The following is a 27,782-nucleotide window of genomic DNA, read 5'->3' as shown; positions in this document are numbered from 1 at the left end:
GAAAACATCTAAAACGTACCTAAAAGCTAAACATTCATTTCCACTCGTGAAACCACAAGATTCCCAAACGTGGAATACTTGGTAATTTACGAGACAGAAATAATATTTCCTTCACTCAATTCCTCTCTCCAAAATTCCAATAATCTTCTTTCAAAAATATTTTAGTAACCTCTCAAGTGTCAATACAAAATAAGCCTAACAATAATTTTAAGGTTTACGGTAATGCAATGCGAGACGGTGACAACTAACAAAAATACACTACCATTTGGTTAATGAATTACATAATAAATAAATAGCTTATCATTGTCGGTTCTCACATAATAAATCTAAAAACACAATTTGGAATAACTGAGTGAGAGAGAGAGCCATTCAAAATCTACACATAAAAAAACACAATTAACAAACACACATGTTGTACCTGTGGTTGGAAAATCAGAAGTGAGTAAACGGATGGACAAATGTAGCATTAATACATGGAATGGCTCTCATTGGTCCAAATTAATGACATGACATTAATCGGACATGACGATTGGTTAACCTATCATAACAATTCTTCGTAGAAATAACGAAGATTAACGACAAACTTAATTATAGCCGAATATTGCCGAAAATTATACATCGCTACAACAAAAATTACGTAAATAAAATAAACAATTCTAACTTAATTATCTTCTCAAATGATATCCCAAAATACAATATAACATTATTATTGTTTAACCCCTCCCCAAATATTACACAACATAATATTAACTATAAAATCCAAGCCTAAACATTACAATATTATATGGTCTCATGCCACTGTTTGGAAAATCAATGGATCTGAATGATCGTTCCTGTAACTTTACCCATCAATAATCTGATTCATAGAAGGCTGATTAAAGTGCTAATAGGGTGCTTGAAGATGTTAGTGTAAGAAGTTCAGAAACCAAGAATAAAATTAAGAAACCAAACATAGTAGAAAAAGGACAGAGAACAAATCAGATTATTCAGGAAAGTATTGGAAATATACAGATTTGTTACATAATGACTCTAAATGCAAATATTATGTACAATGAATCCTCTCAAAACTGGACCCTCTGTAAACCAGAATTCCCTGAAAACCGGACATTTTTCACAGTCCCTTTTAAATGTTGGTACAAAATTGAACCTCTCTAAACCAGATACCTTTTAATACTGGACATTTTACTTGGTGTCTGGTTTAGAGTGGTTTCACTGTATATGAAAATTTCAATTTCAATTTTCTTACAGTGCAAAAATGTAACAAATTGTGGCATTATCAAAGCTAACAAAATGTAGACAGTTATTTGTTGTGTCCCACCATGTACAGGTTTTAGGATGATTGCAGCATGTATGTACATGCGCCTGTTCTTTGAACTAAGTACTGCTGTTTCGAGTTACATCTTTTCATGACACGGTAGATTTAACACTTATAGGTTCACCGAGTATGACAACAATCACAATATTTACAGTAATTAAACTACATGATACAGGCAAACAAATTATAGTTTATATTATTTCTAAATACATGTATATGTATATTAATTGGTTTTATAAAAAAAAAGAGAAAAAGAAAGAAACAATATTATGAACAAATTAATTTGTAGTTGTATTTGGACAGATGTGCTTGATAATTACATCTTTGTTCTATCTTTGTTCCTTGCTGCTAATGGAAAAATGTAGGGTTCCCCCCCCCCCCCCATCCCAAGATTATGTATAAAAAAAATAACCAAATGTCTGACATGCCAATGGGAAAGCCAATGACTAATAAATCATAGTGGTGTCATTAAACAAACAAGCGTTAACTTTTAACTTTGTTAAAAATAATTGATGCCTTTATTCATTATTTCCTCTTCTTTTTTTTATTATTATATATTATATAAGAATTATTATTATTACTTCTTTTTGTTTGGTGAATTTATACGTCACAAATTGTATAAAATCGCATTGTGCAGCGAATCCTTTTATACAAAATTTGTGACTGTTATACATTGATAAATTCACACAAAAATTCCAAACAAGTTTTATAATTACAAACAACACTTCTGTTTAGTTAAAAATACACAATGTTAAAAATAAAGTACCTCTTGACCAAAGGCTTACCACATCTGCAAGATGTGTTTGTGTTTTTCAGTCATTTGACCACTTGGACTCAAACTGGGTTCAACATAATAATTGAGAGGTGACTTCACCCTTCTAATCTGGTCTGTTTTCAGCAAGAAGGATACATGCCAATGTTCTCTAAATATGTGTTAATATAATGCTGAATAGTAAAAACATCAGTTCTTGTGACCGAGATAATGTGTTATCTATAATATAATACACAAGACATTTTAAAGAGTATCCCACCGTTTTGATCGCTTTTCCTCTTTTCATCTGCACATCTGACCACCTTCTTTGTACTTACTTGATGCCACACTTTACAAGAATCTTATTGCACTTGCTTAAGGTTCAGTTTGCTACTGTACTCACATTATGCTAAATATTGCCTACAAAGATGAATTCCGTAAGTACGACTGCAATGGAGGCAGTCATCTTTGTTCCTTACCAGCAATACAGAAGTGGCTAAGTGACTAATGAGGGCTGGCTATCTACATGGTGGTCATATGTTTAGTTGAATTCCCTGCATAAGGTCACCACACCCATTTAAACTTTCCTGTGCATAGTGCAGGTTACATTCAGTTCAACAGAATGGATAGATAGATGGATAATTGGATGGATGAATGACCAGTAGGTGTGTGCATTTATTCACGTTACTATATACAGCCTACAATACTTGTTTCATATTTTTAGATGTTATATCACTTGGTTTGAGTTTAACTTATATGACAATTAATTTGGAAAATGTAGAGTATAATGGCAAAAGATGAACTTGATATATATATATATAGAGGATTCGTCACAAGTATTTTTTAATATGGAAAATTTCAACCGAGTCTATGTTAATCAGTATTTGTCGAGGCTCTGCAGAGACAAATACCGATTAACTAAACTAGGTTGATATTTTACATATTACAAAACATGAGTAGTGAATTATATTTATTCTATAACACTTCTAAAATAACATTTAAATTAAATTTTTAGTAAATCATAGTATTGAAATCGCTGCCATCAGTAATATGATGTCATAACGATTAGAACAAATTAGTTTGACGTCATGAATTTTAACTAACCCTTTGAAAACATTATGCTCAGGTACACGGGTCTTGTTGGCTTGTGAGCAAATGACCCATCCACAGCAACACATTACCTAGAGACCTTGCATATTTGCATACCATTATTAACCAGGTTAATAAACTAAAATTATAACATGGGTTTATGACAAGGATATCATGGGTAAGTTATACATGTAGTATAAAATATGATATTGCTTTTGAGGTAAGGCAATTCATATCAAGGTAGATGTTGAGAATGAAACCTTTGGACATCAAAAACAAAATGTGTATAAATAATTGGTAACAGGAATGAAAATTATGATGTAACATTATTTTAATCAGTATTTTTCATCATGGAAGCCAGATTATAATTTTATTAATACTGTTAGAAAAAGTATTATCAGACTGAGTCTTCAACTATCTCGCTGTTTGTTTACAGATTTTAAAAGCGATTAGGCTCATTCATAACATGTACAAATGTCATGTACTTGGTATTAAATTACATCGGCATGGAGATAGGAGCTTTAGCATTATAGCAGTGTCGTTCTGGTTACTTTGGTAAGTATGAATAATAACAAACATTCGAGACAGGTTTTCTGAAATTTTAATTTGAACTGCCATATGCATTCATAATTTAGTGTAAAAGAATATGACATCCATATTCATACGATTTCGGCTTTGTCGCTCGGAGCATGCAGAAGAATGAATTTTCATGTTATCCATATTATATCTTGAAAACATGCACTAATAAATAGAATGGTATGAAATTGAAGACAGTTCTTGCTAAAGACCACAAGTCATTCGTGACTGGTTCCAAATACGAAACCTGCATGATTTATAAGGTGTTCTCAGTGCATGTCTAAAACAATGGATTATAAGTCAGCAGTTAAGATGTCATAGCAGAATGCTTGTATTGTACTAGACCCATTAGGAAACCAGCGTAGTCATATACAGGTATGGTATATATTACACAGCTTTAAAAAAAATTCTATCTCTACAGAAATACACATGATTTAAAGATTAATTTTTACATTGCTGCATCATAATATTTTTTTTTTTTTAAACTTGGAAAAGTTTGTTGAGAATATTGCAAACGAAGTACAGATTATCATATATTAGGTCTAAGGATCTGTGGTTATAGTACACTGTCTATAGTCCATCCCATCCTTCTACAAAAATGTTTAAAAAAAAAAAAAAAATCAGTTTCATTTGACGTAAGAAGAAAAGTAAAAGTATTTTGTAAATAACAAAAATTGCTATTTTTGTGTGCAATTTAGAAAACAGTCGGCTCAGAAATAAATAACTTGTAGTAAATTCCACAGTATAAAAAAAGGTGTTCCCTGTGGGATAGACTATAGATTAAAGACAAACCTTGATGATGAACCACAAACATACTACTTGAAGTAGTGCAGTGTGCACATTAGTTGGGTTTTTTTTGTGGGTGATGGAGGTGGGGGTTTGATGTCTCCCCCCCCCCCTCCCCCCGTTTAAACTATTACTTACATGGGCCATAAAATACTTTCTATCAGTTCTAAACAACATGGATGCTAATCAATGATGGGCAGAATGAAAGAGTGCATAGCACATAGAACATTAATTCTGGCAAATCCTATAGGACAGAATGAGTATAGAAATCAGTTAGCAACATGCAGTTTTAAAATGCAGGATGGCACCATTTAAGAATTAATAAAATAAATCTAAGATTTTTATCCCTACTCGCCTTGGGCATAAAGTCCCACATTTTGTTCCTTGGCCCCAAATTTATTATTATTATTATAAAAAAAAAATTGTTTTGTCCTTTAAACAAATATGATGCTCGATGTGCCATAAGTAACAATTGGTGATCAGTTGAACATTGAGTAGCAACTACCTCTAGGTATTTAACATTTTATAATTGTGTACTGATCTCTTAAATTTGCTAAGTGAATTGTGACGTGATACTGAACAAAATGTTTGCTGAGTTTGCTGAGTTTTTTTTAATTTTTTTATTTTTTATCCGTACTGCCATTTAAAAAAAATATTGGATGAAAATCTAGAATTTGTTTTATTATAGCCTAATCTAGAATTTGTTTTATTATGGCATGCACTTGTATTTTTGTAACAACTTAAGAAATCCCCTTGTAGGAAATGTTGATATAACATAATATGAAATCAACCCGTAGCTAGTCGAATTACAAATGTATTTTATTTAATAGGCTTCGTGTAGGCTGCCATTAAATAATGTTTTTGTTATGCCGAGTGGCTACTAAAATCCAAGTAACTGATATATATGGAACTAATATTAATATCAAAACAGATGTATGAACCCAGCAACCAATGACAGGCAGCATGTTATGGGTTCTCTGCTATACAACATTAAATCATATTTTAACTGACAGTAATGTCTTTTTGTTGATACTGATATTTCATAGATATGATAGATATTAGAAGTGGGTGAAAGATGGAGATCGGGGGTGACCTGAAGCTAAGGTGGCCAGAATATACATATTCTGTCTCCCCCCCCACCCCCCCCCACCCATCCAAGACACATGTGCAGGAGGGTTTTGGGGGTCAAAAATTCCACACACACCCCTTCCCCCGGTTGAGTAAAGTTTATTTGTTCAATACATTTGCCGGACGAGCAAAACTAGACCACTCTTCTTTAAACTTCACTCACCACAGTCTAGATCCCCCTGCTAAAATTACTGCACAAATTACTGCCTGCAAACCCCAGCTGAAAACAAAATGGTAAATATCCCCTACCCACCCACTCCAAATTACTGACATCTTTGGATACTTAAACATCTATGATAAATAAACTTAATACACATTGATTGATTTTCAAGTTGGGTTATTTAATTTTCAAGTTAAATTCATCATGCTTTATGGTATTGGCTTTAGTGTGTTTCTTGAATAATTATTAGTTTTCACAAACGAGACACAGTTGACACATGTAGTCATGGTGATATTGATCAGTTTGTATGTTTTCCTGAGTACCGGTAACGCACAATCAAACTTACACAGAATTCTGTCAAGTTTGTCGTGTAAAAAAAGCCAGATCATATTTGTTTTCACTATTGATCTTTGTAAAGTGTTTTGTTTGTTGATGAACCATATTATTAAAACTGCCAACGCAAATCACAATAACATCTTTTATTAATGCAAAATACAAGCATATCTACACTTTGACTAAACTGGTGTGTTTTCTCTGTTGACAGTCATCATCAGTTGCCTTTGTAAAACATACTAGTTTTGTCATCATGAGTTTTAATACTGTAAAACACAAACCACTGGAATAGTGCTCTACTTCTAAGTGTTAAATAGAAGAATTTAATCAGTTTTGGTGTGATTTACATTAACAAGTTTAACCAAAGGTTATTGAAGAAAACCATGCGACGGTAAGAAAATTAATGAAGACGCCCTATTCTAAATGGCTAAATGATAAAATATATGCTCGCGACTTAATTGTTAAAGATAAGGCTTGAAATGTTCAAGTGGCAGCCAGCAAACGCTGCTCAGAATGCGCAGTATGCTTTCTGATAATCAAGTCCACAAGCAGGTTTTTCTTTCCATCTTATTTTTAACAGTGTTTCAGATATATTGAGAATTCTTCATTTTCAGAAATGATAATATAAATGTAGGACTGTATTAAAAATTTAGCTGAACTGGTTTCAATTTAGAAGAGGTTTCCATTCGCTTGATGCACGGTCAGTCTGGGATCGATCCCCATCGGTGGTAGGCCCATTGAGCCATTTCTTATTCCAGCCATTGCACCATGACTGGTATATCAAAGGCCTTGGTGTGTGCTATCCTCTCAGTGGGATGGCACATATAAAAGATCCCTTGCTACTAATGAAAAAATGAAGAAGGTTTCCTCTTTAAGATTATTATGTCAAAATTACCAAATGTTTGACATCCAATAGCTGACGATTAATAAATCAAGGTGTTCTAGTTGTGTTGTTAAACAAGACAAACTAACTTTCTACAGAAGTTTGGTGGTGTGCTCCCTCATTGAAAATGTTATGTCTTGAAATGCAAGTTCCTGCATTCTACAAGTAAAATTCAGTAAATTGTGCTTTTACCCACAACTCTTTACGCTGGTGTTTTTTTTTTTTTGGTGTTTTTTTTACATAATTATGTTTTATTTTAAATTTAATTCTATTCATATATCTTTGTTGCCGATCTTTGTTACCAGTAGCTGATGTGTATTTCTGTGCTGGGGTGTCGTTACACATTCATTCATTCATTCATTCATTCATTCATGCATGACAAATGTAGGTATTTGGCTTAGAAAAAAAAAAATTCACTTTGGGTAGAGAAGAGGGTTTTGAGGGGTCAAAACCCCCTCTACACATGTGACTTGTCTGTGTGTATCAGGGAACATATTGTTTTCAAAATCTTGATTAGGGATATTTCTAGTCAATTGAAAATTGATTAGCAACTAATGTTTAACGTGATACTGAACAAAATGTTCCGTGTGTATGTGTCGTCTGTGTTATTTAAAATTTTGCTTTCTATTTGTAGTTTATTACATAATTTCAGGGTGTATTTATGTCACAAGTGCGGTTGGTTTATGATTCTCCCCCTCCCACCCCCAGTTTTAATTTTTCTTTGAAAGGTAGTATGCATATTTGTACTATTATGAAAGGTAAGTAATTCCTTCTGTTCTTCTCGACACTCGCCTAGAAAGTTTTATGACAAACTGATCGCCTTGCAATAAAAATTTCAGGAGAGTGATGGTCAGCTCGTCTTGATTTTAATCCTGGTGAAGATCGGAATATGGATGCTGTATTTGCTATTATTGTTGTTTGATCTTTTTTCTTTCTTTTTTTTTCTTTTTCTTTTTAATATATAAATATGCAGTGAGCATAAAAGGTGGACACATGTACATGGGCATAAACAATAGTTTGCTGATATATTAATTTCAAAGAAATTTCCTTTAAGCAAAAAACCTAGAGCATTTTATATCAAAAACATTTTATGTTTAAGTACTTGGCGTTAACATATGTAGAAGAACACGATACATTATATTTATATACACATTTGTATGCAACATGTAATAATATATATTTCTTTTGTCGTTTTGACCCAGTTTAATCTCTACCCTGTGCAAATATTTATACATTATATCGAGTCGCCACTGAATTGTGACAATTGCAAATCACCTAACACCTGGGTAGACTTAGACAGCACATAGTGTAATTTCAACCACAAAGACCTGTCACCCATAGTAACATTCATTAGATTCTTTGATGTTCCACATTCACACTATATTTATTTTTACGTCTTCACAAATGACATATTAATTAGATTTTAACCTTTGCTTAGAGTTCTCCAGCCATTATGAGCATGGACATGGATTGAAAAAAGAAAATAGATAAGCAGTATTTCATATACAGTGTAGCCCATTCCTCGAAGTGCCGCGCTATAGATTTTTACTTCTAGGTGTAACTGTCGGCTTTCATGGCCCAGCAAACACAGCCATTGTGCCCTGCCATGAGACAAACATCTTCTAACTTTATTTAGAAGGTCCATTGTATTTGTGTAAATTTTCATAATCAAAACCCTGTTGTGGTATATGTAGCAGGTGATTTGGCGCATTCAGGGAATAATTGAGCCTTGATGAAAAGATCACGGTAATTTCTCCAGAGTCGGGTATCACTGCCTGCCATTCTGTTGGGACTACTGCCACCACCGCTGCTTACTTTAATTGTATTAATAATAGGCTGTGTTATTGTTTCTAGATCCCAGGACTTGATGATTGGGCTTATATACAATAACATGTAGTGTAAGGTGTGTGTGTGTATGTTAGTTTACACAAGGCAACAAGTGGCCAACGTACATGATTTTTGCAACAATGTCTGTAGAGTGAGATCTCGAGTGTTTGGCCTGCTCGCTGAGACAGACGAGTGGTGGAAAGATAATGACAGGCTGGATGGGACCAACTGATAGAGGAATCTGCTTGACCACTTTCAAGTGCAGGCTTGTCCGAGAAAAAGGATGGATCCGTTGTGTTCCTAGCTGATCTCAAAACCAATCAGGCTCTGATGCTGTCTTGTTAAAACGATGGATTGTTTTGTTGACAGTGCACTAACAAGCTGTCGATTTCTGTCATTATTATCAGAATAAAGTGCAATGCCTATGGGCATTTTGGTGCAGATTTCTTCACATGGGTATAAACTGGTTGTTGGTATCGTTGGTTTTAGTTGCAATTAACATCCATGTAGAAAATGTTACATTCAGATCGGAACGTGTTGTAAATACTTTAACATGCTGTGAGTGTGGATGATGTTTGTAAAGAATGTCCTTCCCAGATTATGTAGCCAAATTCCGACAGAAAATGGTTGAAATTCGAAGTCGATTTCGTGATTCCTCACGTCTTGGTGTCTATAGTGATTACTGGTTACCAACGACAACAAGGTAAGCATTGAACAAGACATATTTACAATGCAGTTTACGAGGAGGGAAAATAAGATGTTAGATGTTTGATCAAACTGAAGTTATATGTATGAAGGAGAATTGTTTTGCAGTGTGAGCTAATTAATCAATATATGCATTTAACATTGAAAATCATTTCAGAAATTTTTACCTGGTGACCCCCAAACAATGTTTGTTAAATACAAATTTAGAATAATGCTTAGTTTGTATATGAACCATATGGCATACTGCATTATAAAAATAAACTAAAATATTACATTTTGTATACATACAATTTTATTATAACACTAACATTGAACACAAAACACTGGGGAGAGGAGCTGGGTGGATACTTTTTCCTTAGGGGTTGTCTTTCTTACTATCCCACTGGATTTACAGCTTTCACACAAATCACATTAAAATGATGTGCTTATGGATGTTATACACCTCCAGAAGGTAGTCTAGGCTGGGTAATATTTAAAATTGAAAATATGAATCCCCTCCCCACCCTGGATCCCGTATGTCTCAAATATGACCTGTTTTCTTCTTTTTAAGTTCCTACCTGGCACTTGCATTTTCCCCACAATTTGTTTACGGCCAGTTTTACATGCATTTACATGCCAGTCCATATAAATAATGACTTCGCAGTTCTAATACTGTAATTCTTTACTTTTAATACACTATCATATCTGTAGGTAATCTTTAGCACTGACTTTTTGACAGAGATTGTCATGGCCTGATAATATTCTTCCTTGGTTTGTCATTTTATTGCAATGTTACAAGGTCTCAGAAGTTGTAAATATGACGACAAAACCATTTATAACATAGTGGAGCACAAGACAGTTCAAAGGACATTTTGACAAGATGTTGTGATAGTGTATACTCCTATGAATTACTGTCAGTTAAAGTTTGTTTTGTTTAACAACACCACTAGATGCCATTGATTTATTAACCATCGGCTAGTGGATGTCAGACATTTTGTAATTTTGACATAGTCTTAGAGATGAAACCCACTACTATACATTTTTCCATTAGTATCAAGGGATCTTTTATATATGCACCATCTCACAGACAGGATAGCACATATCACGTCCTTTGATAAGCCAGTTGTGGTGCGGTGGCTGGAACAAGAAATAACTTAATGAACCATGGATGGGAATCAATTCCAGACCAACATCGCATCAAGTGAGCACTTTACCACTGGGCTACGTCCCGCCCCACTATTATCTGTAGGACAGAGATAAAAAGCGTCTGGAATTCTCGAGTTTTAATACCACATACTATATTTCAATCAGCGACTGAAACATAGAAATCTATCTAGTCATCATATATATAATGATTGCAGGATACGTAAACAGAGTTTCTGCCAGAGGGTAAAATGGGTATGGCACCATACCCAAATGTGTTTGTGACTTTTTTTAATTTCAAGTTAACCTTTTGACAAAATTAATTACTCTTTATCATTACTGTATGATTTTCCTAACCCTAACCCTAAATCTAACCCATTTTGTTTCTGGGGGAGGCTTCCACAGCCCCTAGTGACTGTGGTTGCATTCATTTCCATAGTGCAACCATTCAATTCCATAGTGCCATACCCAAACATTTCTTTCTGGTAGAAACATTGGTAAAACTTGTGAAATCACAAACTGAGAAAACAGGCTTTATACAACATTAAATGCTGCATATGTTTAAGTGAGTAGGAATATTCAACCTGGTTTTGATGGGCAGAATCTCAAGACCTGGCTTGCCATTTAAGGGGTAGCTATCACACTCACTCCCCATCTTTCCCCTGAATCTAGTTCAAAGAAAGTCACTTTTAGCTTCCTTAGCATGTGACTGGCCTCGGTGGCGTCGTGGTTAGGCCATCGATCTACAGGCTGGTAGGTACTGGTTTTGGATCCCAGTCGAGGCATGGGATTTTTAATCTAGATACCGACTCCAAACCCTGAGTGAGTGTTCCGCAAGGCTCAATGGGTAGGTGTAAACCACTTACACCAACCAGTGATCCATAACTGGTCAACAAAGGCCATGGTTTGTGCTATCCTGCCTGTGGGAAGCGCAAATAAAAGATCCTTGCTGCTAATCGGAAAGAGTAGCCCATGTAGTGGCGACAGCGGGTTTCCTCTCAAAATCTGTGGTCCTTAACCATATGTCTGATGCCATATAACCGTAAATAAAATGTGTTGAGTGCATCGTTAAATAAAACATTTCTTTCTTTCTTTTTCCTTAGCATGTGAGTTTATACGGTATCAATATGGTAATATCTTAAATGGCTCCTTATAATCTATGTTAGAGGAGGACTTTTTTTTTTTAATGTTCAGTTCTGGGTTTTTATGATCAGTATATCAGACCATGAAATGTGTTGTAATAGTCTGTCTTGTAAACTTCATATAAAAGATATATTGCTGCTGTGTGGAAGAAATAACAAATGTGGCAGCAACAGGTTTCTCCTTTTATTCTGTACACTGTCACAGTTGCTATATATTAGGCATTTACGGTAATAGCTACCAACTAAACAGTGATCTGGGCTTTATTAAACATACATTCTTTTCCTCTTTTTTTCCAAAACCTTTTCCCACTGTTTAGGACAGGGTGGGCTGGTTTGTGTTGGCATCGGGAAGAATATATACCAAATGTACACAGCCTCCATTTCTGTCAGCGCTAATGCTGAAAAGAAATAGCCTATGTCATTGATTTTGCTTACCGGTATGTTTGCACAGTGCTAACAAATTTGATTACGAATACTAAATAAACAAGCAAGTACATAATAATACAACCCCCCCAGGTGAAGTCTACACAGGAGGCACTAAAACAGTGATGAATGGGTACAGTATGTGTAATGCTATCTTGGTAGGCAGCTCAAAAGATTTATGTGGTGATATTATTACCTAGCAATATAGTGATACAGAAATGGATGTGCATTAAAGGTTAACATTATAATATAATTATAGAGCTCGAACTTAAGAATTTGTTAAATACAGCAATTTTGAAATCTTTTTGTTGTAGGCAAAATGCTCAATGGCGGCAATTTTGAGCCTACCTATGGCAGTTTTAAATCAGCAACTTTGTCAATAAATATAAAAACCCAAAATAGTCTCTTCAACTCATGGCAATATCCCTTTTTCCGTCGGCACAAAACTGCCATTGGTGAAGCCCCTGATCAACAGCAATTCATATTGTAACTACGGCAATTGCCATCAGTGCCTTCTTTAATTTTGAGCCCTGTAATTATGGTATGTATGGTTTAAATCTATTTTACTTTGTACATTTGTATTCCCAATAAGGAGTTAAAAACGTTATTCTTACTTTTGCTTCCATGTAAGCTCAGCAAAGTGTCTTACAAAATGCCTACACTAAATGTTCTAAATTTTATCCGAAAACAAGGTTGCCTTAAATATGTGATGTCATTTTAATTTTTAGAATGTACACTATACACAAATCAAACAAATTATGTCACTATCAAGAGGAAAATCGTATGAATATCACTATTCAAGAGAGTTAACTCTTCTTCGGTTTTTTGTTTTTAACCAAAAAGCATTTAAATGCAGGATTTTCAGTATTTTGGAAATAAAAACATACCGGTATGTAATGTCATCTCCTGATATTTTACTACAACTTGTCTGGTTTTAACTTTACTTTATTACAAACTAATTAATCTTTAAGTCAAACATATTGGTAGAGTTAGGATAGAGTTAATGGGATAGTATTGATTGTCAAACAAGTGTGGTCTCTCATAAACTATTGATGTATTTCTGAACCTATATGAACTGAGTACATGATACTTCTTTCACAATGTGGATACATTTCATTAAATCATCTTATCATATACCAGGTAGATGTTTGTGAAAGGTGCACAAAAATTGATCACCGAATGTGAATGTTTTATCAGACAAACCATTGATACAAGCTGGAAACATGTTTCCATGTGAGGTATTGCTCCCAAAATTGCTTCGTCCTCTGCTGAACATTTGTCCCTAGAAATAAAACATATAGCACTCTAGGCATTATTGTTATGTACATCAATTGCTTTAAGATTCAAGTTAATTGTTATATGTAGCATCTCAATTTGAAATCTGTAATGAAATAGCCCATAAATAATGATAATTATCATATGATACTAGAATGTTATAAAATGATAATATATAATATTAAATTGCAAATTGATGTGTATACCAGAGCTTTAGATCTCACTAATTTTGGGCACAACGCATATTTTTTATTTGTTCTGAGCATAGCACATTAATCTAATTAATTGAGGATATGAAATTGAAGCCATTTGAAGTTTTGTAGATAAATTCAGAAATGCATTTTGAGTTAATTCAAGCTAATTTAGGCTTAAAGGCATATTGTCACAGACCACTGACCTATTAAATGGCCTAACAAAGTATTACCCGAACAAAAGTGTATTTGATTTCCCCCTAAATGTACTTTATTCAAACATCTACGTAACCACCATACTTCACTTATTAATGATATTTTGTGAAATTCAAAAACTAAAATTGCCAAGACATGGATTTCACTTCATCATGGTTCAATTAAAGTGATGCGATAGCTAGATTTGGTTTTTAAAAATTAATGTAATTTTCAGTTATTATCCATTTTTAGAGAAATAAGGTCCTTAAATCCATGTCAGTATGCCATTAATATTTCAGTAGTTTTTTTTAGCTGAAATTGTTTAGTAGTCGATATGTTTATAGTTATTTTGGGCACATTTTTGGGGCATACTTATTTTGGGTACATTCTTTACCATTGTGACTTTGATGCAATCTAAAGCACTGTACACATTTAATATTTCCAAGTTTTTATTTTTACCAGAAGATAAAAATAACCTTTAAAATTATTACTATTTTTACAGTAGCACTGGTCCTTTTGTCACAATGAATTTTATACTTTTCAGTAATTTTAAAGTGCTGTAAATAGTTACTGTTGATTGCCAGATTTGATTCCCAAAAATTTCCCCGAATTTTTGTTATGTATGTGTACCAGTATTTTTTGCTGACTTAAAAACTTGCACAATAATCTGTAGTAATCTAGCCTAGTGGTAAATCGTTTGGCTGATGTACAATTGGTCTAGGATTAATCCTATTTTTTTGTTTTTAGATAGTGCTCCACAACTGGTGTAACAAAGACTGGTACTGTCCTGTCTATGGGATATTGCATATAAAAGATCACTTGCTGCATGGTGGCAGCAGGTTTCCTCTCTAATTATCTTATTAACTGTAATTAAAATGTGTTGAGTTTTCGTTAAATTAAACAATTTTTTTTTTTTTTTTTCAAATACGTTAAACATTCATTCATTCATTCATTCATTTAATCTCAATTGACTCATTGACTGTCCACTATTTATAACTTTTAAAAGAGACCCAGAAATAATCACTGAAGCATTTACATAACTAGCAATAGTTCACATTTACTACACAGACTGAGCTATTTAATAATTTCCCTTCATTGATGTTTCTTTTCATGTAAGAAGAAAAGTGGAAATGCCAAAGAAAAGATTATAGATTTGCCAGCGTTTCCTATAATAAAGTCTGTATTTGTAGGATTAGTGTCTTTTTAGATACGACCATCATCAGGCACTTGGTCTCAATTATTCAGAGGTTGGGCTATTGATTTTGTTATTCCGTTGATACATGTCAATTGCTTAGCATTGTGCGGCTATTTAGGTTTAACCCAGAACAAGGTAAGAAGCTTTCATTCAAGTCTTTGTTGTTGCCTGGATTGGAATAACACATTAAAGAATCAGTCTCTAAAGTCTCTTTTGTGTTTAGGGTGGGTGGGGGTTGGGTGGGATTGATCTCAGTGGTAGAGTGCTTACCTGATGGTTTATGAGTCATAGGATCATTTGTACTTGGAGAACCTACTGGATTTTACCCCATCCCTACCAGAGGTGGGACGTAGCCCAGTGGTAAAGTGCTCGCTTGATACACAGTCAGTCTGGGATCAGTCCCCGTCGGTAGGACCATTAGGCTATTTCTCGTTCCAGCCAATGCACCACGACTGGTATATCAAAGGTCATGGTATGTACTACCCTGTCTGTGGGATGGTGCATATAAAAGATCCCTTGCTGCTAATTGAAAACAGTAGCCCATGAAGTGGCAACAGTGGGTTTCCTCTCTCAATATCTCTGTGGTCCCTAACCATATGTCTGACACCATATAACTGTAAATAAAATGTGTTGAGTGCGTCGTTAAATAAAACATTTCTTTCTTTCTTTCCCATCCCTACCAGTGCCCCAAAACTGGTATATTAAAGGCAGTGAGTGGTAATTGGTATGTGCTGTTCTATGTGGAAAAATTATTTGAAAAGATCTCTTTCTGCTGTTTGGTACCTCATGTGACAGACATGGGTTTTCTCTTTTTGTTTAAATACTACCAAGACAGTGGTAAACAATCCCGCCCCATCACCTTTCCTTTCTCTAATTTGAATTCCATCTTATTTCTTCCTGATCCTGGCAACTCCTTTTATCTTTCAACTTATTTCATTGTCTGTCTGTTGCCAAACACAAGTTTCATTTTGTCAAAAAGCAAACATGGTGGTACATCTATCAATGACAGATGATTTTTTTTTCCAATGAGCTTTTTGGAAAATTAGTAATGAAACCCTGCACCTGCGGTTGTTAGTTAGTGCCATGGGTCAGAACATAACTAGTAAATAATGCTTAGTTTGTAGTTTAACAACTAATGATCAGCGTGTGTAAAATTAATTGTGTTCTACCAAAAGTGGTGATGGTTGTAGACATTGGTTTTATTCATCTGTGTCGGCATCCTTCTATAGAATATTAAACAAGTCGTTTGAAATTTAACATGATTTAATTATCATATACAGTATTCTTACACACAAACAAAAAACCCACCTCATATTTCTTGGCGCTTTTTTTGTTGTTGCTTTTTCTTTCTTTACTATATTATCTGAAATTTTATATTTAATGAATTGTTGATAAAAAACAAATGAATTATTATCTGATTAATGGACAATTTTCCCTTTCTTGGTCATGGTGGTAATATTCTTAATGTAAAAGCTACAGTTTATGGCATTTTTTGTCATCAAATGGTGGACTAAAAGGATTTTTAATGGAAATTTTGTTTTAGACATGAAAAATACTAAGAATGATTAATGATGATGGACATTGATGATGATGGTGATTGATGGTGCATCTTATAATAACAATTGTATCTGTGTCTTTGGCAAATGGTTAATGTTAATGTGTGTATTATTCTTTTTGACTTGTATAAGCTTGCCTTTATGCTGAATGGACATTTGCATAGCTTCCAATACACTGCAAGTAAATGCAAATATCTCAGTTAACTGGTTTTTCAAATTTCCATACATCACTTATTCACTAATGACTTTGGTGCATGTAAATAGAACTGACTGTCAATTACTGGTTTTGACATCTATTTATTCTTTGTCATGGTAAGTAGCTGCCAAATTGATGTGTATTGAATGAATAAGTGTTTCTATACATTAGCGTAAAAAATAAGAATTGTGCTTTCGTTATGTCTTAGAATGCAGAGGAGAAGTCACTTCATTGTATGCAATATGAAGTTCAGGTCGTATTGATACAGTGGTTTTAAACTTTAAGAAAGCATTTTTCTTACACACCCGTTTTGGAGATTTATGATGTGACATGGCAAAATCCAGCATATGTTGCAGATCGATTTAAAGACAGACTGCTCCATGGTGATATCCTTGATGTTAAATACAAACTGTCCAAAGAAACTAACACACATGATACTGATTTGTATGGATGACATACACAAGTTAATTCCTATCAGGCTATTACTCGTTCCAGCCAGAGCACCTGCACTGGTATTTCAAAGGCAATGGTATGTGCTATCCTGTCTGGAATAGTGCATATAAAAGATCCCTTGCTAATAATAAGAAAATGTAGCGGGTTTTCTGTCTAAGACTATATGTCAGAATCACCAAATGTTTGACATCCAATAACCGATGATTAATAAATCAATCGACTTTAATGATGTCATTAAAAAAATAAAGAGAGTTAATTGTGCAAGCAGAATTACTTGGATAAAACAGATGTGAGTGCTTAGAGTGCTTTCCCTTAGTGGACTTGGGTTTTTTCTTCATCCCAACCTATGCCTCATGACTGGTACACCACGCCATGGTATGTACTGCCCTGCCAATGGGAATGTGCATATAAAAGATCCCTTGCTGTTTTGTTAGGAGTAGCCTATGTGGTGGCTGCAGGTTTCTTCTCTGTGTTGACTAAACTTAAGTTGATTTCGCACTTTAGTCTCGGTTAATATTTAGTGAATATATGATATGAATTAATTTTAAGGATTTAAATGGAAGGGCCATTTATTAATACTCACAATCAATTCATGACTGTCTGTCTGTCATGGGATTTAAAAATTAAAAATAAATATGTGTCATAACCTACATGTATAGCTTATCAATAAATCATGAATAAAATACTGTTCACTCGAAAATGAAGTACCGTTCTTGACTCAATTGACACATGCTAACCTGAACAAGTGCTTTTGACTTATTTTGATGACTAGACTATAGAATATTAAACAAAACTTGTTTGAAATTTAACATGATTTAATTATCATATACAGTATTACCAAAAAAAAAAGAAGCCCTTAATGCAGTGTTATATTTTTTTGTCTTCGTTTTTTGGGGTCTTTTTCTTTCTTTACCATATCTGAAATTGTATGTTTAATGAATTGTTGACCAAAAACAACGGCAAACGAATTATTAGCATAAACAAATAAGAATTATGCTTCGGTTATGTCTTAGAATGCATTCACTTCATTGTATGCAATATGAAGTTCAGGTCGTATTGATACAATGGTTTAAAACTTTAAGTAAAATGTTTCTTACACACCCATTTGGGAGATTTATGATGTCACATGGCAAAATCCAGCATATGTTGCAGATTGATTGGAAGACAGACTGCTCCATGGTGATATCCTTGATGTCAAATACAAACTGCCCATTGAAACTAACACAAATGATACTGATTTGTATTGATTCTTATCAATAAGTTAATTCTTATCAGGCTATTACTCGTTCCAGCCAGAGCACCAGGACTGGTATTTCAAAGGCAATGGTATGTGCTATCCTGTTTGGAATAGTACATATAAAAGATCCCTTGCTAATAATGGAAAAATGTAGCGGGTTTCCTCTCTAAGACTATATGTCAAAATCACTAAATGTTTGACATCCAGTAGCTGATGATTAATAAATCAATGTACTTTAGTGGTGTCGTTGAAAAAAAAAGGGAGTTAATTATGCAAGCAAAATTACTTGAATGAAACAGATGTGAGTGCTTAGAGTGCTTGCCCTTAGTGGACTTCATCCCAGCCTATGCCTCATGACTGGTACACCATGCCATGGTATGTACTGCCCTGCCGATGGGAATGTGCATATAAAAGATCCCTTGCTGTTTTGTTAGGAGTAAACCTATGTGGTGGCTGCAGGTTTCTTCTCTGTGTTGACTAAACTTAAAATAGCCATATGTTAGACACCATATACCCATAGCTTAAAATGTTCTTGGGTGTCATTAAACAAACATTCCTTTGCAAGGGATCTTTTTTATGCACCATCCCACAGACAGGATAGTACATACCACGACCTTTGATATACCAGTCGTGGTGCACTGGCTGGGATGAGAAATAGCCCCCTCTGATATTATCGAAAAATGGTGAATTTGTCACAATAGATTTTTCATCTGAATACAAAAGAATACCACATACAACCACAACCAAAATTAATGTGTCATAACCTATATGTATAGCGTATGAATAAATCATAATGAAATACTGTTCACTTGAAAATGAAGTACCGTTCTTGACTTTATTGACACGTGGTAACCTCCTGCTAACCTGAACAAGTGCGTTTGACTTACTTTGATGACTAGTGGAAAAATTAGTGTCACAGTATGACTTTGAAAACACAATTTTACACATAATTAGAGATTATGTATTATACATGTGTACTTTTAGATTTCATCAGGTGAATAGACTTGTAACAAAGCAAGCATTTTTACAGTGGTAACCTAAGACATTTGTTATGAATAAAAATGTCAAACATAATAGTCATGTACAAAAGAAAGTTATAGTTTGTTTTGTTTAATGACACCACTAGAGCACATTGATTAATCAACAGCTATTAGATGTCAAACATTTGGTAATTATGACTCGTCATCAGAGGAAACCCACTACATGTTTTCTAATGCAGCAAGGTATCTTTATATGCACTTTCCCACAGACAGGAAAGCACATACCACGGCCTTTGACCAGTTGTGGTGCACTGGTTGAAATGAGAAAAGAAACCAATGAGTTGAATGGATCCACCGAGGTGGTTCGATCCTGCGACGCAATCACCTCAAGTGAGCACTCAACTGACTGAACTAAATCATGCCCCTAGTCATGTGCAACTACAATTTGTATATGAAGTTTGTAGTTGTGTATGAGTCGTACAAATCAACTATCTGAAATTGTTGCCTCTATTAGAAAATCTTGTGTTTTAAGAGGCCCTTTTATGATTCTACCATATTTAACATGCTATACAAACTGACCTGTTTTAAGCAAGCGTTTGTCTAAATAAGTGATTTTTAAAAATTTATTGGTAACTGCATAACACAGGTTTAGGCATGTTAACATTTCATGATGAATAAAGGTAAAAACTGTTAAGAACTGGGTTGTAGTGCTAATAAAAATAAACTTTCTGCATGCCAACAAGTTGTTTCTGTAAGGTAGTTGCTTTTCCACCCTATTCACCTCCATAACCACGGCAGCTTTATCATGTAAGTTTCTAAACTGTTGTTATATTTCTCATATTGTATTGTTTGAAATGGACACTTGTTTTACTGTTACACACCAAGGTTGCTAAAATTGTCAAGTGGCCATCTTGAAGTGTTGGTATCTCGAACAGCTAAAAGCACTATAATTCATTCAAGTTTAAATTATTATTTTTATGATTTATTTATTTATTTATTTCGTTCATTAATTTTAAATACCTATTTATATATGGGTTGTTTTTATGTGGGTTTTTTTTTTTTGGGGGGGGGGTTGGTGGGGGAGTGCATGTAGATTGCAAGTAAATGCTTAGTTTTTTGGTCCTTAATGGTTTTATTAAGATATATCTTGTTGGCGGTTGCAAGTTATATAACTTTAATCTCTAGGGCAGTGATTACTAAAATCTATTCCTCACCCCTCTCCCTTCTGTATATACATTTCTGAAAGGGTCCTTAAATGATTTTTATGTCGTGACTAATTCAAATAAAACTGATTGGAAAAAAATGGCACCGAAGGGCAAAAGATTTATTTGAGTGTTTGATTACTGTACCAGGGTTGTTTGGTCATTTATTTTTTCACAATTCTTTTAATGATGATCTTTTCACTGAGGGCACATTAAGGATTTATTACGACGTGTAAAGTATTTTAGCCTCATTTCTGATCAGTGGATTAAATCCTCCTGGTATTACCGACTCTCTTGTTCTATCACAAAAGAAATTTCATTATTCCGTGGCACAAAAGAGAAATCTGCGAATTAAATGTAAGTCAGATTTGTTCTATTACAATTGTGGACTCGTGGCCAGGCAACTGTATAAAGATTAGGACATAAAGCTGGCTGCTGGCATTTCACATTACACAACTTTTATCATTTCTGTCTTCGACGGGGCTGTTCCAAGCCGAGTGAACAATGCCTTCAGCTGCGCTCCACAATGGATATTGAATTTGTCAACATATCTAAGCTAATCTGATTGCACCACCGAAGACGTCGCCGTACAGCTATATTGGCTGTTTGTAGCCACATCACTGCTGATGTTTGCTTTGATTGGTTTCATTACGGCAGCCCTGCTTGCTAATTCTCACCAAAGGTCCGATACCTGCGTAACTCCGTAATCTCGTTGGATTGCATGAAATCGATTGATTGATGTCTGTCTGATTACCGGTAGGAGATACTGCATTATTAATACTCTCTCTCCAATTGTGATCTCGATATGTCGCCCGTTCACGTAATATTTCATTTAAAAATTATTTACTCTCGTTCGCTGCCAGTTTCGGATGCCATTCATGTTTGGAGTGTTCTGTAAACTGTAGCCGTGTGTCGAAACCACCAATTTACAATTATTAAACTCAAGTGACAAGCTGTATTGCTCGGGGGTAACTTTCATAGACATATCAATGCTTGTCAATATTGGCTCATGTCAAGAAAAATGGCAAAAAAATTATTGCCACCCTAGGACAGATGTCGTATATTAACTGGGTGCCTATTGCATTCAAAGAAGACCACTTTGTGCTATAGATTTGATTATTCTTCAAGTGGAAGAAATATATTTTGTGCTTGGTGTTTTCTGTGAAAGCCATGATTGGAGTTACACGACCTCAAGTATTTCGTGCGGCAGCATTTCCAACTCCATGTTGATTTGATTGAAGAATTTAAGCCTGTCAATTTATTTGATGAAAGAAATGAACAGTTAAGTGTGACAATTTTTTAAGGAAGGAAATTGAACTTAAGTATGTTAAGTAATGATTTTTTTTTAATGGGCTGATTTGTTTTACGAAAGAAAGAAATTATCCAGACTTGTTACAATAGAGCAGCAATTTTGTGACCAGTCACACGTGTGTTGGAACTACCAGTAGCTACCTTATAACTGGAAAATCTGCTGATTGCATTATTAATTACAGTACATTGTTTTGTGGGGTGCTTATCATAAGTACCTGTTTTGAATAATTAATCTCTTACTTACCCTGACATTCATGTACCAAGTGATTTTACGAACGAAATGAACAATCAGGTGTGCTGATTTTGAAATACAAAATGAGCGAATGTTAGCATGGTTAGTTGGTGGTGTGTTAATAGATGTGCGTAGATCTCCATGCAGCTACCTATGTGGCCACCTCCAACGAACTATAGATGTGCCATGGTACCCTACGACAGCCTCAAGCTTCGCTTTCGTGGGACACCAACCAAGGAGTTGTTCAACTTCACGACAACCGATACCAAAAGGTTTGAACATTTCTTAATATTGTTACTTGGAAAAATAGACCACTGTTTAACTGATGGATGATGGATGGATGAATGGACAGACGGACGGATAGATGGACGGACAGATGGACAGATGGATGGATGGACAGACGAATAGATGGACGGACGGACAGATGGACGGATGGATTGAAAGACAACATGTTGAATTATTTTTTGTTTCAATGAATAATAACTTATTTGTTCTGTATGGACCAAACCAACATTTTAAAATTCTAACACTGTTCCTGTCAAACATGCTGACCACCATCACTTACCGGGTATATTTAATTATAATACTATGTGAGCATAATATGACATGAATTTGTGACTTTAAAAAAAATAAAAATAAAAATAATATCATAAATGCCTAGGCAGATTCATTGTTAATTTTTCACTTACTTAACGTAGTTACAAATCTTTGGTGGCTAGTGTGTCTACTTTTCAGATTTGACTAAATATTGTTATAGAAAGTCTGGAACCTCTAGTATCACCATTTTTAGATTTGTTACTATAATTGGTTTATATCATATTATTATCCAACACTGATATGGGTGCTCTGTTGATTCTCCCAACTTATACATCTATTTGGGTTAGCTGCTGTTAATTAAATGTAACAAATAACAAACATGCAAAGTTAGTGCAACACCAAAGCAACTTGATCTGCTTTCATGTTTTTCTTCTCCAATTGCATGATCTTTCCAAAACATGTTTTTGTTTTGGTAATTTGCTTTATATATCAAGTTGTGAGGTGTAGAAAAGTGTGTGTATTTTTGACACCATATTTGGTGGTTGCTTGGATGTGAAAATTGATCGTTTTCCACACTAAGGGCACTTTAAACCATATCCTCACATATAAATAGGATAGGGCTAAAGATCTCTCTGTTGATGTTAGTAACTACAAAACTCGCTGTGAAATGTTTTGATGAGAGCGATTAATTGTTTATTATAGGAAGCTATTTAAAATATTATCATACTGAGCACTGATATTTAATGTTTTTGTAGTATTATATATATTATTTTAATTAACATGCTAAGGGGAGCTAAAAGTTACTCTCCTTGAACTGTCTGAGAGGAGTGATCGGGAGCCAATACGATAGCTCTCTGTAAACAGCAGGGTCAGTACGTAACTGCATGGAAAAGATAATCATTTTGCAAATATATTGAGATCAGGGGCCTAATTCACTAAACTCTCGCAACTTTGCGATCTCGCAAAGAGGATGCTTTGTTGTCTAGCAGAGCCTAAGAGACCTTTTTGAATTAGGCCTCAGATTCAAACTTCATTCCCTTAGAGCTGAATGTATGAAATAGACTAAAGGGTAATATTCAGATGAAAATGGATTACAGTCTTGTTTCTATTTCATTTGTACTTAACAGGAAAACATGTTAGTGTTGGTGACACAGGGTTATTTGTTATAAAAGGCAATTCAGACTGAGTCTTAAAAAACCCTGCATGATTAGCATTTCATGTGGAAATTGTTTGAACAGTTCCTAATGTATAAGCAATTGTTATTTTGTATGATTATTTGCCATATAGATGCTTTTTATAAGGTTATTATAAATATATTTGGATGTGGTGAAGGGGTTAACCTCTTTGCTATATTATATAAAAAAAGAAAGGAAAACAGAAAAAGAAAGCAGACTGGGGGTACCCATGTCCATTTGGATTAAGCATACACCAATACAAGTCCTTTGGTGATCCAGACCCTTCAGCCATGTCCACTTGCTTGATCACATGGTCCACAGAATAATGTCCGCACGGTTCACAGCATAATAACTACCACATATAGAAATCATTTTCGAGATTTCTTTTAAAATATATTTTTACTACTTACTTGAAGTAACTGCTGGTTGTGGAAATTTATGGATTTATTACAAAATTATTGAGTTTTCTCTCGGACTGTGCACCAGTCACAAAGCCCTATTGTCATAAGCATTGAACAGTTGTCTATCATGTGCTTACTGAGGAGAAGTAATGTGGAAGAAAATGTATACGAAAGTGTGCCTGCTAGCTCGCTATATACATGTACATGCCCGACCATGTTTTAAGTATGCCATTGACATGGTAAAATCTTCTTTATGTTGATCACACAGGACACAGCACATTGAATTATTGCCACCCGTTAAAGGAACTTTTCATGGACACTAAAAACGTTTTGTCTGGTCAGAAACAACTTTTCTTAGTTGTCAGTAGAGAAGTAAATATTAATGGATTAAGCTATGGAATACTGCATTATTTGAAGGGCACTGAGGATTTCATTTTGGATATTGCTGTAAACAGAGACAATTTACTATAGTGATATATATATATACATGTATATATCGTTTGTGTACAGTTATTCGGCCTTCGTTTAACTGTTACTGAAATAAAAATTGTAATTGGACTAGGTTGTTTTTTTTGTGTGAAGAATTGAAAGTTGTAACTGAATAACACTATAACTGCATTAGCAAGACGGAATAATGTGCCAACTCCTCACTGGCCTGTGTTAAAAGCTCGCAGTTGGGTGTTTGGTTACGTCAGTACTTAATGTCCTCATCAGTGAAAGGGGATTATGGACAAATAGCTTCATCTGCATATTGAGATTGGAGAAAGCTTGTCGGGAGAGAAGTCCATTACCATAATGACGTTATGGTATCATCTAGTTTAGCCATGCTTCCAAGTTTTGGTGTCAGGGAGAGGCAACTCGCTATTTTAGAGACACTTTCGCGAATTTGCGGCCGACGCTCGGAGGACTGTCCGGTGTCGTGTTCGTGCCGACTCCCCAATTCAAAGTACTGCATCCTGAGGGAGGCAGAGCTGAAGGAAGCAGAGCTGCTGCTTGAGAAAAGAGAACAACACAAAATATGGGCTCCTCTCAAGATAAACAGGCCAGGCTTCGTGTGAGTATGTCTTGCTGTTTCATCTCCGACCGGTTGGATGGGGGAGGTCTATAGGTTTTATCTCCATCTGTCTATCTATCCATCTGTCACACATGTTATATATTACAGTTTTCTGGTTTTTGTTTTTAGCAATGCCTCAAAATATTGAGCTAAAATTCTGTACAGTCTTTATCAAGAAAGCCAAGCGATCACTCCTGTTCGGTGATAGAAAGAAGAAAAAAATGTTCACTAGTCCACAGGACAAGTACATCTAGAAACCTACTTATCCACCACTATTTTCACTTCTCCAAATATATTTTTTGTTTCATTCATATACAAGGACGATGATTTTTACTGCTAAAAATTAAACTGCATTAAAAATGTTTACTTGTCCGTAGGACAACCATTGAGGTAAAAAATATTTGTCCAAGCACATTTTCAATTGCCAGGACAAATGGACAAGTGCTTATTTTAAACACTGCCAGTCCATTTCATATTTGCCTGTAAAGTTTTAGGAGAGCTGCAAATTGATGACCTTGCAATTAAATTTCTAATTAATTTAATTTGAAACTTCATGTGATTGCTCGCCAGACATCATTAGAGCTGGCATATGGTCAATGCCCCCCTCCCCCCCCCAATAAAAACCTTTTTGTGTTGTTTTTACTGTATTAAATTTGATAAAACCATACATACATAAATAGTATGGGTTGGCCACCCCAATATTGGTCTCCTTCCCCCAAATATGGGCATGAATGTTTAATAATACAAATCATTTCAAATCTTCAATCATATTCTAAAAGTGAATGTATGTGCTGCAGAACAACGTTACTCAGTTGAGAATGATGGTGGAATGTTATGAAAGAACTTTGACCAAAATACAAATATGAGCTGACGAATACGAATATATTTTCATGTCCATGAATACATACAAGTGAAAAGCTTTTAAGGAAAACTAATGTGTCTATGTGTGCGTACGATTTGTGTCAGAGGTGAGGGGGGGTGCAAGTGGTTTACACCTACCCATTGAGCCTTGCGGAGCACTCACTCAGGGTTTGGAGTCGGTATCTGGATTAAAAATACCATGCCTCGACTGGGATCCGAACCCAGTACCTACCAGCCTGTAGACCGATGGCCTAACCACGACGCCACCGTCTGTTAGCAATTTAAAACTGTGTTTGTATTTGTCAGAGCTCTTTTTAAGAATCATACAAATTGTAGCATGTATTTTGCTATGATCAGCCATAAGCCAGCCATTTAAACATTTGCATATTAAGTGTCATTGCATACACCAATAAAATATGATCATCCCTGATTCTTGGGTTTGGAACATAAGGCTGGTTGACCGAGACTACTCGACCTCGTAAATTACTAAATTACGTACAGTCTGGCTGGTACTACACAAATCTATGAGCTTGATCTAATACACACAAAAAAGACAACACCAAAAACAATCAAATCAGTGTTGCGATCTGGTTAATGGCATGAATCAGATATATAAATTGTACAGTAAGCATTACACATGCATTTATGTATACATCTATTTGTTTTCAGCTAGTGACGAATACGAATGCAATTACAATACAGGTCACTGTTCAGTGTACCGAATAATACTTGAGTATATCATTACACCCTTAGACCTAAACACGATTGGTCTTTTCATTTATCTGATAAACTTCCTTGACATCTTAATTGATTGGTTGTCCTTGTAAAAAAAACGGCTTCAAGTACAACTCCTGTACTTGAAGAACAATATAGTTACCTGTGTTAATATTGTGACTCTCAGTTCAAAACGGAATAGTCTTTGATGGGCTGTAAGGTAAAGATTTAACATGCTAATCTAAACAAGATTTGGAAGAGGTTTTCGTCTGTGTTTAGTTTATGGTCCTTGTAGAAAGGGACGAGTGGAAATAAGATGTTGAAGTTCAGTTCCTTTATAAGGTTTGCATATGTAATTCTGTAGGTTGAGACTATATATGTATGGAAAGGTACACATATTTTTCTTGTGCTCTGGTTTATCGACATGAATGCAATCTCTCTTCTGACATTTTGTTTGATTTTTGGATTTCATGTACAGTCGAACCTGGTCTAACGGTCACCTGTACATAATGGTCACCTGCCTATAACGGCCACTATAAATCCCCCCAATGCATTTCCTTCTTTATTTGACCTGTACATAACGGTTACCTGTCCATAACGGCCAGCGGTCACTATTTTTCACCCAAAATCACAGGTTGAACTTGTTATAACGGTCACAAGATGATCGTCGTAAAGACGTTTTTTGGTTTATGTTTTGACCCTGATTGTCTTTACTTTTTCAATCATCTTAAAAATTATAAATTAAATGTGTTTATATGGCCATGTCATGTAAAAGCT

The 27,782-nt window shown here is 34.8% G+C and overlaps 1 protein-coding gene across 6 annotated transcripts in view; it reads left to right on the top strand.

The window, feature by feature from the left end:
• LOC121374232 overlaps window positions 1–27,782 on the top strand; it is a 90,110-nt gene that overhangs the window by 41,340 nt on the left and 20,988 nt on the right. Inside the window, exon 1 of one of the 6 annotated variants that reach the window (XM_041501235.1) lies at window positions 24,989–25,430. The exons of the other annotated variants lie outside the window; for them this stretch is intronic. Coding sequence (XP_041357169.1) covers window positions 25,180–25,430 — 251 coding nt within the window. The 5' untranslated portion in view covers window positions 24,989–25,179. Of the gene's footprint in view, window positions 1–24,988; window positions 25,431–27,782 lie in introns of those variants that run through there. 6 annotated transcript variants of the gene reach the window in all.

Source organism: Gigantopelta aegis, chromosome 6 (assembly GCF_016097555.1).
Source record: "Gigantopelta aegis isolate Gae_Host chromosome 6, Gae_host_genome, whole genome shotgun sequence".
Classification (NCBI taxonomy): domain Eukaryota; kingdom Metazoa; phylum Mollusca; class Gastropoda; order Neomphalida; family Peltospiridae; genus Gigantopelta; species Gigantopelta aegis.
Note: the sequence above shows the minus strand (reverse complement) of the source record. Positions and strands in the feature narration are given on the sequence as shown.